This window comes from Anarrhichthys ocellatus, unplaced genomic scaffold (assembly GCF_004355925.1).
Source record: "Anarrhichthys ocellatus isolate YVR2014 unplaced genomic scaffold, GSC_Weel_1.0 scaffold31, whole genome shotgun sequence".
NCBI lineage: Eukaryota > Metazoa > Chordata > Actinopteri > Perciformes > Anarhichadidae > Anarrhichthys > Anarrhichthys ocellatus.
Genome location: NW_022280061.1, coordinates 2,467,252 through 2,477,990, shown reverse-complemented (window position 1 = coordinate 2,477,990; position 10,739 = coordinate 2,467,252). Strand labels below are relative to the sequence as shown.

The window sequence follows — 10,739 nt, the reverse complement described above, 5'->3', positions numbered from 1 at the left end:
CACACACACACACACACACACACACACACACACACACACACACACACTTCATTCTTTAAATTCAACGTGGAACATTTTTATCATCTGAAGGATCAGGGCTACTGGAGTCGTACCGGCAGCGACCACTTGGGTGGGTGCAGGTGCAGCAGGGGCAGCAGGTTTAGAGGAAGACTGAGGAGGAGGCGGTGCAGTGTGTTCTGCTACTACGTCTCCTGCAAATGATCAGATATCAGTGGAGAAACAGCAAGTTATACACACTGGCATATTACAAACAGTGTCAACAATCACAGACATCCCTTAACTGGTCCAAAAGTAAAAATCATTCTAGTTATATGGTGCCTCAGAAAAGTCAATAAATAGTGCAATAACGCACTGATGCCACTGTTGGGAGCTTCCTTTTAGGCTATACAAAAGTCAAAAACGATACATTAAAGTATTCCTTTAACTGACCAGGAGGAGGCGGTAGTGAGCTCAGGTCGACTGGTTCGCCTCTGTCCAGTGCCTCCACCAGAGTGTCCAGCTTCTGCATAAAAGAAGGTCAACTCCATTAGGATTGAGTTTTTCTACATAAAAGTATACAAATAGATTTAATCACATGATAACATTGACGTTGGTTCTGTTACCTTGGCAGTGAGGTAGTGCTGTTTCGCCCCGTCTATGTCGAAGTTCTGCTTGGCGTGTATGGCAGCGATCTTATACTCCCTCTGTCTGGACAACACTGCCTGTTTCAGCTCTGAATGGAGGGAGGGCAGACAGAGACAACGTTAGATAACGAGAGAACAACATAGAAACAAAAACAAAACAAAAAGACTTGTTGGTTTCAAAGCTCAGGAGGATCACGGTGACATTTAGCAGGACATTTGTGAGCGCATGCGATTATACTCTTATAAGTTTGACATTGAGATTGAACTGTGGAACGAGCCATCGCCAAAGTCAGAAGAGTTGGACAATAAGGATGACCAATAATCAGTTATAATCAGAGTCGATGAATTTAAAGTGTTAACTAAAGTGGACCAATATCACCACATCTTGACTCTGATACATCCAGTACACAGTACAAAGAGAAGAAGTGCTGAGGTGGAGAGACTCCCACAGCGTACTCCGTATGTTATCATGCGCGTTTACCTGAGTGCTGAGCGTCAGGCTGGCCGGGGGTGAGGGGAGAGATGGCAGGTGTTCCCGGGGTTAAGGCGGCAGCAGGCTTATGGGGCACGGTCAGATGGAGTGGCTTCATATGCGGAGCTGCCGGCGCAGCCTCCCTTAGAGGTTTCTGGTTTGTGGGAGGAGAGGGCATCGGCGTGGGCCCCGGCAGTTCTCGTTCCTTGATCGATTCGGACTCGTCTGTGACGTTGGGCTTTCCACCGAGAGCGACCGGAGGCGGAATCTCCTCCTCGCTGACTGGCTTCCCTTTCCTAAAAGATGTCAACATGGACTGCAGTGTCTAGGGTTGAAGGAGAAAAATCATAAACACATGTTTATAGGATTTAAATGAAGAAAGTTGCAATGTTTTATAATATTAAGTCTTAGATTCCTATATAAGAGGTCCATTTAGACATTTGAAAAAAGCTTGAACGACGGCAAAGTATGGTTGTGTAGGATGCTCCTCTTCCTCCTCCAGCTTACCTTTAACCCACGGTCATATCTTCGGACTTTGCTCGTCTCCCCTGCAGTCTTAGCATTGGAAACGGCCGTCTTATACATTTCAACGCGCTCCAGCAGGAGAGACTCCAACCCAGTTGCACCACCGGGAGCGGCAGGAGGAGCCGAGTGGGATGCGACGCTCACTTTGGGAGCAGTCGGCGTGATGGCAGGAGGGCGAGTTTGTTCCTCATCATCCTCCAAAACCTCATTCAGTTCTGCCTATGTGCGGGGAAACAGAAATGTATGCCGTAAAAAAAAGAAATCCAGATATTTAAAGCAATTCAGCAGCTTCAGATTCACCATTATATTAGAAGTGGAATGAACGGGATTAGGAATGCAGCTAACGATGTGTTTTTATTATCAGTTAATGTGCTTAATTGAATCATTTAGTCTGTGAACTGACAAAAAGAGGTGAAATATGCACATTACAACTTCTCAAACCCCAAGATGATGTCTTCAAATTCAGCACATCGGAGAAGAAAATAACCGATACAATTCAACCATTATCCAAATAATTATCCAATAATAGTTCCAAATAAATTTTCTGCCAACTCATCAGTTAATCCACTACGTGTTTCAGCTGTGAAAGGGACAAAAGACAGTGCGAGTGTGTTACCAGCAGATCTTCATCATCATCCAGATCGTCATCCCCCATTTCCTCATCATCCAGGTCTTTCATACAAAGTGCTGCCATTCGCTCTATATCAGCCATGGGGACAGGAGCTGTAGGTACACAAACGCATCACAAGCGGCACATCAAAATTCAAAGACCGGCACGCGAATAAAAAGAGAAAACTGTACTTTACATCGATAGACGTCTATGAATGAGGTACGGGAGAGACTCTTTCTTACCTCTGCCGTCACCTTTCTTCCCTTGTGATCTCCCTCCACCTCCTCCCACCAGATTCAGAAGCTCTGCCTCCAGCTCTTCGTCATTTCCCTCATCATCCATCCCTCCATCCGGGGACAGGTCAAGGAGCAGCCCCATCTGAGACACCGCCAGGCAGACAGAGAGACGTAACAACAGGGACAGAGGTGCTGAATCATACCTGTTGCTGACGTAACAGTGGATATCATTCACACATCTCCTTATCAGACATGACGGGTGTTACCTGTTTGGCTCGCGCTGCCCCTTGACCCCGGGGAGGGGGGTTCCGACTGCGGCTCATCGACGGTTCAAACCTAAAAGTTAAGGAAGGATTGCATGAGTTGAGCCAATGGAAAGAAGCAGAAGAACTGTGATGAACATAGCTGACAGTATCCGCTGCCAGTACACCTAGTGTTGAGTCGGCACTGACCTCAATAGCAGTGTATTAAGTAATAATTAAAACGGTCCCAACTGTTTTGTATGGGGTTAGCTTCTGTGTGCTCACATGTTAGCTAACACAACAAACAGTTGATTTTTACATAGACACTGAACGTACAGGCAAGCTGTTTACCTTGTCAGTTTCACGGACCGTGATGTTACCGTTACCGTTGCAGCTAACGTTAGTCAGGTCGGAAAAAACTTCTCATAAACAACGGGAGAAAAGACACAACATATACAAGCAGGCGTGTAATGTAACGTTAAGTTTTGAGCTGTCAAAACTGGAACGGTAGGCTGTGGAATTTACTTCCTACATTGCGTCTCCAGTGGCAACGCACGTCGCGCTTTACGGCTAGACGAAACACGCCCAGTGCTGACGTAAAACACCGACGTTACGTTACGAGGCGCGACCGTATGGCTCAGGTGGGTGGATGTATGACAGTGGGAAAAAAATATATAACGCGACATTTTGTCACTATCTTTCCACTTAATCAGTATAATTTGGTTGTTTTTTAAACTCAGCAAGCACACTCAGTAACATTACACAAGTCACATCTTCAACTCTCCTCTTTCACTCAGTTAACTCGTGTAACTATGTTGAGGTTAGCTAGCTGCATTTACTATATTTACTATACATTACTTAGATTTGGCTATAAACTCACCGTAACAATGGGAATTATTGACGTTAAGTATGAGCTGTATATCTCCTACTATGGTATGTCTTAATGTGTTTCACTTATTTTTGTTATTTAGGGAAAAGAGATGGCCAAAGCAAAAGCAAAGACCAACAACAGCAGTGGTAAAGCAGTTGCTATTACCTCATTACATGGGCTAACTTTGATGTGCTACTGTTGAACAGAAACTATATTTGTTTTTTGGAAGAAAAATTACATTTGATGTACAATTGCATCACTATCATTGATAGGCTCATTTTAATTTTAATTGAGTTGATCCTTATGTGTTAAGCCGGCGTAGCTCCACCTCAGCCTCGGTCACTCAGGTCAAGGAAGAGGGAATGTCCAAGTGATGAAATCTCAGAGATCGTTGATGTCCAGGCTACTCATCATCAGGTCATTCAAGTGATTGAAACACAATTAAATCACATTTTGTTGTCTTATCAGGCCAAATTGTAGATAAGTCATTCTATTCTTTTTATTATTTCAGGACGCTGAAGGAAATCATACAACAGTGGATGCCACACTGTTACAATGCCACCACTCCCCTCTGCAGGAATCTACTGTTAAAGCATTCGACGAGCAAGAAGAGACTAAAGTCACCGATCCTAGCAATGATTCTCAGCTGAAGGGCTTTAAAGTACATGCTGATAATGATGCCAACAAGAGCGGAAAGGATAAGGAGGAAATGACAGCCGAGGAATATGACGCATCACCATCCCAAACATGCACTGACCAACTCCAGGTCTGCTTGCAGATCTCTGAAGAGGGCGATGCTGCTGCTGCTCCGGAGGATCAACCGGGTGCAGAGGAGAACCCTGAATGTAATTTTGAGAAAAACCAAGAAGTTAGTCAAGAAGAACCCAGCAATGTGTACATGACTGACGTCAAGGAAACCGCACAGGAGGCTGCAGCGGGGTTACCGGCCAAAAAGAAGCGAAGGATGGGTATGTGTGGTCTGACGGAGAGGGAGCGGAGTCACTTTTTACAGACAAAAAAACGTGAAAACGGGCAGAACGGACCGGAGAGAGTCGGAAAGCAGATTTGTAATAACGCAGCCGACCTTGTGGCTCAGGAAGAGATAGTATCGTCTCTATCATCCTCACTATCCGTCCCAGTAGGCAATGTCACAGAGCAGGAAAAAGCAGAGATGAAACTTCAGTCCAGTCACTCTGGAGGGGAAGACAGGTCAGAATAATGTAGTGAGGAATCCAAATTTAGTGTTAAATATCTTGAATTATTTAGATTAGTAAGTGAAAACACACTCCAAACATAAAGGATACTTGATTACACTAACAGGATTAAATGAAATGTGTTACTTCCCCGTTGTTGATGACATTGTTTTTGACACACAGGGCAGAAGCTGAAGTCCACATTGCTGCCACTACCTCAGATGGAACCAGTGTTGTGTGTGGTCCAGGCGGCCCAAAGGGAACTAGTTGTGAGGTTGAGGCAGACATAGGGCCTGGTCCAGAGCAAAGTGGTGACACAAAGTCAGACCTACCTGCAGAGGAGGAAGAGGAGCAGCTTTTGGGAAATCAGGTGCAGCAGGAACACAAGGGAGGCACAGCTGAGAGTGTAGCTGAAAAACCTCAGGAGCAAATTAAAGACGGGGGAGATGGGTCGGCAGCAGTCGTCCAAAGTCCTGCCATCACCTTTTCCTCTAATACAACTCAGAGTGAGGAGACTGAGAAGCGGGATGCAATCGAGGCTGCTCCTCTGCAGGTGAACGGAGTGACCAGGACAAGAGAAGAAGAGTTGACCGGTGATGCAGAGGACGATGACGGAGCCGAAGCAGGTGCTTCATCCACACACACCCAGTCAGGAGGAGTCAGCGCGGTGCAGCTCTGCGAGGCTGCAGTGACACCCGGTGGACCAGAGAAGAAAGACAGCGTGAGTGGTGGGACAAGCCTTCAAAGTACCGGTTTAGTGAAGTAGTTAAGGAAAATACTGCAACTTATAAAAGGTAGAGAGAAGCCAGATAGTTGCTTTCTAAATTGCTGACACACTGACAGTCTTCTCTAAAAACAAACACCAAATATATACATACTTAAATGACTTCTTACCGTCTAACTCTACAGAAACGCTTGATTTGTTTTTGTTGCACACAGTGTGATTCTGATGGTGAACCTGGTGCTGGTCCTTCTACTGTGAACGCTGAGCCCCCTCAGAGCAAAAACACTACTGACCCGTTTGGACCTGGGTACTTGGATTACGTGTCAGACTCGCAGCTGAACACCATCATTCTGACGTAAGGAAGTAGGAAAGGGGGTTAAATCCCACAAGAACCCTGACTGTCTTGGATGCATAGTGTAAACCCGACAGGAAGTCAGACATTTTTTAATTTAATGTGCCATTTGTAGGCACTGTACTTGGACATATTAAACATATGCATTTTCAGGCATAATTGTTGCACGTGTTCTCTACCGCCACATAGTGGACACAGGAAGTGGTACATTTTCAATGTGTCATCTCCAGGGGCCTCGAGCTCTGCACAGTGTGCAACGGTCACATCAACCGGCCCCGTGTGGCCCAGTTCAACGCTGCTCGCAGCTTTAATTTTGTTTATTCCTTGCCTTATCTTCAAGAAGACATCAATATTTTGTTTCCTGTCATATCTACACATTTGAGTTCTCTTGCAAAATGAAAAAAACCCAACAAATTTAGGATTTGTTACAAGCTCATATATCACTTACTTTTTACTTTGTCTCTATTCAGTGAGGAGGTGGTGATGGAGGAAGATCATGAAGATGCAACAGACCTGATCTGTGGACTCATCAGAGAACTCTCCTCTCTAAAGTAAGTAAACGCTCCTCGTTCTTCTCTATCCAACATCATTTTGAGCTTTTTGTCTCCTCCTTTTTGGCCACTTAACCCCTGTTCTCTAAACTCCCTCTGTGTTCAGTGCCGGCCCCTCTCTTTCTCTTTCTCTTTCTCTCTCTCTCTCTTCCCAGTTGAACTTTTGACTCGTAGTACCATTGGTCAGTTTCAGCCTCTTCACACCCACCTCTGTGCTCTAATTGGCTGGAGTGTGAAGTTAGCTGTAGACTGCTTGGCACCTTAACCAAGGACCACCATCAAGCCCTGATGGAAGTCTTTGATGTGGGTGGATGGCAAACTGATGGAAAACTCTGGGCAACAAAGCAAAATACAACTCCCCCACAATCAAGAAACAAAATGTAAATCCTTGAGGAAAAATACAAAGTCAGACAAACTGACTCTAGTATAAGAACATGAACAATGGTCTTACGTTTCTCTGTCACTCATCCCCTACTTAACCCATCAGACTAGTCAAATGCAAACCTTGTAGAGAGAATGTTATTGAATGAGGTAATTTAAACTGCTAATCAGCATTCGTCTTCTTCTTCTAGTCGTAAGGTGATGGCCACTCACAGAGAGCTGGAGAACCTGCGCCGCAGCAGTAAAAGTTCAAGGGGCTGCAAACGTTGAGGATCAAGACCCTGCCATCCTGATTTTACTGTTTCCCCAGTGGTTTGTGGGTAATAACAAATTACTATTCATCTGTTGTCATTCTTCTTGTTTTATTGACCGCTGGAATGTGCAGTTTAATGGCTTAGTTTTTCTTGTTCTCCCCAAATAAAGCTTGTTTATTAATTATTAAATCAGTAATGAGTATTTTTCTAGAAGTATCAGTAATGTGCTAAAAGTACACAAACACACACACACACACACGTGGTGAATTTAGATATTTATAACTTCAGATATACAATTATTTTACACACTTTTTCACACTTTTTTTTTCCCCCACAAAGTGATTAGCGATGAAACGGCATTTTAGAAAAGCCACAGGTACAATATTCAAAATAAAACATGCTTTAGGAACAGGTATTTGCTCTACACCTCAGAACAAGAACAAGTCACTCATATTTTAAAAATTTAAAATGCTGACATGGTCACATGATGTTTAGACTATATGCTGCAGTAAAGTTATTACTGATGAATGTACGTCTTAGAAAGGTTTGATAGTATAATCCTTCAATGCATGGACAGGAGATATGAAACTGGACATCAGGTGGCCACGTTTTAAAAATGTGTAATATTTCCTTTGAAACTTGTCTTTTTTTTCCTCCCTCCTCCCAAACATAATATCTGGCAGTCTAAAGGGACGCGGTTAGGCTAGGCCGACAAAAAGACCAGCTGAAAAATAACTCCAATCAGCATTAGCGAAATGGCTACACAGCAAACGTGCCAAAGCATGCAAATAAAAACCAAACCACACACACACACACACACACACTCGGTAATAAACAAAACCACACTCGGTAATAAACAAAACCACACTCGGTAATAAACAAAACCACACTCGGTAATAAACAAAACCACACTCGGTAGAGGAGGATTCAGCCTTCTGTTGGTTCAGCGTCTGCACTTGGCGTACACGGAGCTGTACGCGCTGTCGACTTTCGGACAGAAGCGCTTGGTGTGAGCTTGGGCCCCCGTGGCCCCGCACAGAGGACACACATACTGCCGCAGATAGGGACACAAGACATCTCCGGCCTGGTTCTTCAGCCAGTGGGATCCGCACACCACCTCCGACTCCCCGTTGTGTTTGCAGAAACTGCAGAACATGCGCTCAGGTGACGCAGACAATGGTGGGTCTGGAGTTCTGAAACGAGTGTTTTTTTTGCGGTCTTTCGGTCCCCGGGAGCCTGACGGTCTTGGCAGTAGCTTTAAATCTACCGCGTCTGTAGTATCGGCACGAAAGGTGTTCGTAGCGTACCACGAACCACCAGGCGGACGTTGATCAGCCAAAGTGCCTGGCAGCGTAGATTCAGCGGTGAGATGTGGTGCACAGTCTGCTCCGAGGTCGTCGCTTCGGTAAACTGCGTTAATGCGCACTGGCATCAGTGCCTCGCACAGGTCACCAGATTCTGAGTGAGGAGCTTTGGAGGCTGGCAGTGGGCACTCAGTGTCCGTATGCCGGCCCAGGATCTCTCGGATTGTGTCCGACAGTCCGATGTAGTCTCTCCAGGGCTGGAAACTTTTGCTGTCTGACTCCATGAAGTGCGGCAGGTGATGCTTGAGTCCCCAAACCATGCCGTTCATTCTAGCTCCTTCTCGCCCAAATGTTTTCGTCTCGTCTGCCAGACTCTCTTTCAGTAAGAGGATAGAGTCGGTGACGTTGTAATAACGATGCAAAAGGCCGCAGACATATGGCGCTAAGCACTCGTCACAAAGTTCTGAAGTTGGTAATTGGTAATTGAGTACAAGTGGTGATCAGAGGCAGCGAGGCACACTCCTCCCCCGTGCCAGCAGCCAATCGCATGAGCTCATGCACCGCGCGTGCTGGTCATCAAACAAGTGGAGTAATGCCAATTTGGTCCCTCGTGCACAGTTTTTTTTAAAGTTATTTTCCCCTAAGGCGTCTCAAATTGAATAGGATGCTGTTAAATACCAACATTGCTAAGAATCTTGTCTATATTTCGTGTAAAATGTATTGACTGATTTGAGAGATTTGAAGTTGCAACCTTTACTGCTGAAGACAGCTTTAGTTCAAATTCTAGCTGCAGCATTCTGAATCATTTGAAGACTTTAACATGCCGCAGGCCTGACAACAAAATGTTATGATAATCCAGTCTGGATGATAGAAAAGTGCTAATTGGGATCTTTGCATCAGCTATGGATAATAAAGACCTTTCAGCTATGTTGCAATGTGCTGATTAAAGGAGAGTTGAATCGAATGCAAGACCAAGAGTTCTGACAGTCTGACTTTAGGATATCAAACAGTTGTCAAGAGTTACTATCACTTGATCAGACAAGAATAGTTTCTATTAAACAAGGCCCATGCACAAAAACAATCTCAAAATGAGGAAAGATTTGTGCCAGATTTAGCTATTAGCTAATTTAATTTGATAATTTGAGAGTGTTGATTCACCTTTATTGGAACAGCCAAGTATCATCAGCATAGCAGTGGAAATGAATTCCATGATGGCGTATAATTTGGCCAAGAGGGGAAATGTAAAGAAAGAAAAGCAACGGACCGAGATTCTGAACTGTTTTTCAAAAAGGACAAAATAAATGCCAAACAGTCATCCAAAGATACTTGACAACAGTCATAATTAGACACGATAGAAATATTGCATTGGCCAGGCTGGATAACAACTGAGAAAAGGTATTTTTATTCTTAAAACAACAAAAAAAACAAAAACAGGCTTCAAGTATAATCAGCCTTTATTGATTATTTAAAAAGTAGAAATAAGGTGCCATATGTTTTTAATCGCCACCTATCATCAAAATGGTATTAAAAAAACCAGTCTAGGTGTGCAGCCTGTCGTGTGTGCACCATCCCGCCTACTCTGCCGTCCCATGTCTCCGACTGGTCATCGACCTCTCTGGTTCTGAGGGAGAAGAGAGGAGTGAGTATAGCAGTGGTTATGGTGAACATGTTTACAGTTTCATTTGGGCCAAAGTGGAGAAAAGTTTCCACCAAAGTTCATTTTTATCAGTACCACACAGGGCCAGACTTTACTCATCCAAAGCACTGAGATTACAGTGAATGCTTTGTGAACACATATAGGTAAAGCTTAAGACGTTGTTTGTTCACGGTTCATTTTTCTCTCTTTGTGTACGCTGCCATTGCTGTTAAAGCAGGACTTGACTAACCTGCAGTGGTATGACAGATTGAGGGCCGAGTACAGCTCAGGAGTGCTTGGGGTTTGAACTCTAAATCTCCCCTCATGTGATCCAGAAAGAGCAGCTATCCCCGACTTGGTGGAAGATGGTGTAGTGGGAAGACAGTCAGATATGCCAGTGGGCCCCAAACTTGAGAAATCTGAAGTCACATGCACATAATGCGTTAAGGACTTTTCTCCCACCGCTCCACCCTTTTTAATTGAATATACTCACCGAGTGCTGTGCTCTCTCTCGTGTTGTTGCTTGGTGCTCCTTTACCAGACAGAGGGGAGTCGCACAGATACTGCTGCTTCAGGAGAGAGGCCTTCTGTTGCTCAAAGTCATGGCGCTGTAAACACAAAAAATACAATTTACAGAGTAACAAGCAGCCTTTTAAGCCAGTATGCTGTGATCTTTTGTATAGAGTACTGTAAATGCACAATGAAAGGGTGAGGGATCCCTCCTCTGTTTGCTCTACCAGACGT

General features: G+C 44.5%; 4 protein-coding genes across 5 annotated transcripts in view; 1 reads left to right on the top strand and 3 right to left on the bottom strand.

The window, feature by feature from the left end:
- Positions 1–6,005, bottom strand: part of cc2d1a (coiled-coil and C2 domain containing 1A) — a 17,277-nt gene extending 11,272 nt beyond the window's left edge. Inside the window, exons 1-9 of one of the 2 annotated variants that reach the window (XM_031864601.1) lie at positions 4,358–6,005; positions 2,754–2,823; positions 2,494–2,629; positions 2,258–2,364; positions 1,624–1,860; positions 1,126–1,441; positions 624–733; positions 451–523; positions 114–212 (exon numbers count right to left, since the gene is read on the bottom strand). In XM_031864601.1, coding sequence (XP_031720461.1) covers positions 114–212; positions 451–523; positions 624–733; positions 1,126–1,441; positions 1,624–1,860; positions 2,258–2,364; positions 2,494–2,629; positions 2,754–2,810 — 1,135 coding nt within the window. In that variant the 5' untranslated portion in view covers positions 2,811–2,823; positions 4,358–6,005. Of the gene's footprint in view, positions 1–113; positions 213–450; positions 524–623; positions 734–1,125; positions 1,442–1,623; positions 1,861–2,257; positions 2,365–2,493; positions 2,630–2,753; positions 2,824–3,080; positions 3,326–4,357 lie in introns of those variants that run through there. The other variant, XM_031864600.1, reaches the window with a different exon arrangement.
- nanos3 (nanos homolog 3) lies at positions 26–8,834 on the bottom strand. The gene is made up of 2 exons (XM_031864603.1): positions 7,897–8,834; positions 26–46 (listed from the first exon to the last, which is right to left on the bottom strand). Exon 1 carries the CDS (start codon positions 8,686–8,688, stop codon positions 7,999–8,001), a length of 690 nt encoding a protein of 229 aa, XP_031720463.1. The 5' UTR covers positions 8,689–8,834; the 3' UTR covers positions 26–46; positions 7,897–7,998.
- LOC116392827 (uncharacterized) lies at positions 2,424–7,138 on the top strand. The gene is made up of 8 exons (XM_031864602.1): positions 2,424–3,370; positions 3,701–3,746; positions 3,914–4,017; positions 4,112–4,809; positions 4,977–5,514; positions 5,733–5,872; positions 6,340–6,420; positions 6,993–7,138. The coding sequence occupies exons 1-8, from the start codon at positions 3,362–3,364 to the stop codon at positions 7,069–7,071; spliced, it is 1,695 nt and encodes a 564-aa protein (XP_031720462.1). The 5' UTR covers positions 2,424–3,361; the 3' UTR covers positions 7,072–7,138.
- Positions 8,835–9,734: 900 nt separating the features above from the next.
- The window catches only part of LOC116392724 (afadin- and alpha-actinin-binding protein), a 3,341-nt gene continuing 2,336 nt past the window's right edge, over positions 9,735–10,739 (bottom strand). The window contains exons 10-12 of the mRNA XM_031864432.1: positions 10,489–10,603; positions 10,246–10,414; positions 9,735–9,980 (exon numbers count right to left, since the gene is read on the bottom strand). Coding sequence (XP_031720292.1) covers positions 9,884–9,980; positions 10,246–10,414; positions 10,489–10,603 — 381 coding nt within the window. The 3' untranslated portion in view covers positions 9,735–9,883. The remainder of the gene's footprint in view (positions 9,981–10,245; positions 10,415–10,488; positions 10,604–10,739) is intronic.